At 47.2% G+C, this 1,148-nt stretch overlaps 1 protein-coding gene across 1 annotated transcript; it reads right to left on the reverse strand.

Moving 5' to 3' along the window:
* Positions 1–8: 8 nt before the first annotated feature.
* Positions 9–807, reverse strand: LOC131214831 (cytochrome P450 6d3-like; the record flags this gene model as incomplete). The annotated part of the gene is made up of 1 exon (XM_058209164.1): positions 9–807. A coding segment is annotated over exon 1 (765 nt), but the record flags the coding sequence as incomplete, so codon positions are not given.
* Between the last annotated feature and the right edge of the window lie 341 nt (positions 808–1,148).

Consider the following 1,148-nt stretch of genomic DNA (forward strand, 5'->3'; position numbering starts at 1 on the left):
TTCTTCTCTCGGTGCTCGATCTGTGATGAGATTATTTCCATCACGAATTTGATCACATTCGGTGGTAGCGAAGAGAGACGCATAAGCTTCAACAGCATTGGACAAACAAAAAGGCCGGCCCAACGGATGTTATTGACGAATCCAACCGAGTGCAGGATACTGTTTAGCGTTATGAAGAAAGGATCCTCAGGGTTCTGAATGCAGTGTGACTCGAATCCGAAAAATACGGACGCAATCACGTCGATCACAAACCGTGACGCTAGTGTTCGCATGTCTTGCACACTTGGCTGCTCCGTCAGCGTGTCTAACTCCTTCACTAGCGCGTGCCCCACGTTTATAAAGGTTGGCATCATTTGACGTAGTTGTCCGGAGGAGAAGATAGGCGTCAGCTTGCTGCGTAAGCTCTTCCACCGCTGACCGGACAGCGCGAATAAGGTCGCCGAGAAAGGGTCTCCTTGTTCATTGCAGTAAACACCGCGATCGTGGAAGTGCTGGAAATCGTTCATCATGATCCTCTTCGCGAGGTACGGATCACGGATAAGTAGCGAAGGGCGAAAGAACAAATATATTCCCACGAACCGATCGGACGTCTGGTGGTACAAATTGTTGATGGCGACACCAAATGACTCCTTTCTCTCCGCGACAGTCTGTAGATTTCCGAACGGAATATGTGGCTTGATATTAGCGATGCCATGGCGATCCCAGTACGAGTAGATGTACTTCAAGCCTAGAAATATTACGGCCGCTACTAGTGCGAGGCTGTAGATGAGCATTTTGCACTGTCACTGTGCATGAAAAAAGTTGTTTGGAAGCAAAGCTTCAAGATAATGGAGAGACGCACCCGTCTCCGACACTAAATCGACTGAACTGAATCGAGCCAGAGACAAGGTCATTTATAGCTCCCGATTATTCCTGGATGGCAACATTGTTTTCAATGCTGAGGGTCTGTATCGCTGTGCTTCGCTAGTAACGCGATGATAAATGATTTGCGGCATTTGAATGAGAAGCGATTTGAAACCACAGTCTGAGTTTAACGGCTAATGCGGCAACTGGTAAAGACTATAATTTGAGAGGCATTACAGGGCATGTGTACGATAAGTGCACGTGCCTTGCACGGTAATCAAGTCGCTTAGAAAATAAATAAACAG

This window comes from Anopheles bellator, unplaced genomic scaffold (genome assembly GCF_943735745.2).
Source record: "Anopheles bellator unplaced genomic scaffold, idAnoBellAS_SP24_06.2 scaffold02804_ctg1, whole genome shotgun sequence".
Taxonomy (NCBI): domain Eukaryota; kingdom Metazoa; phylum Arthropoda; class Insecta; order Diptera; family Culicidae; genus Anopheles; species Anopheles bellator.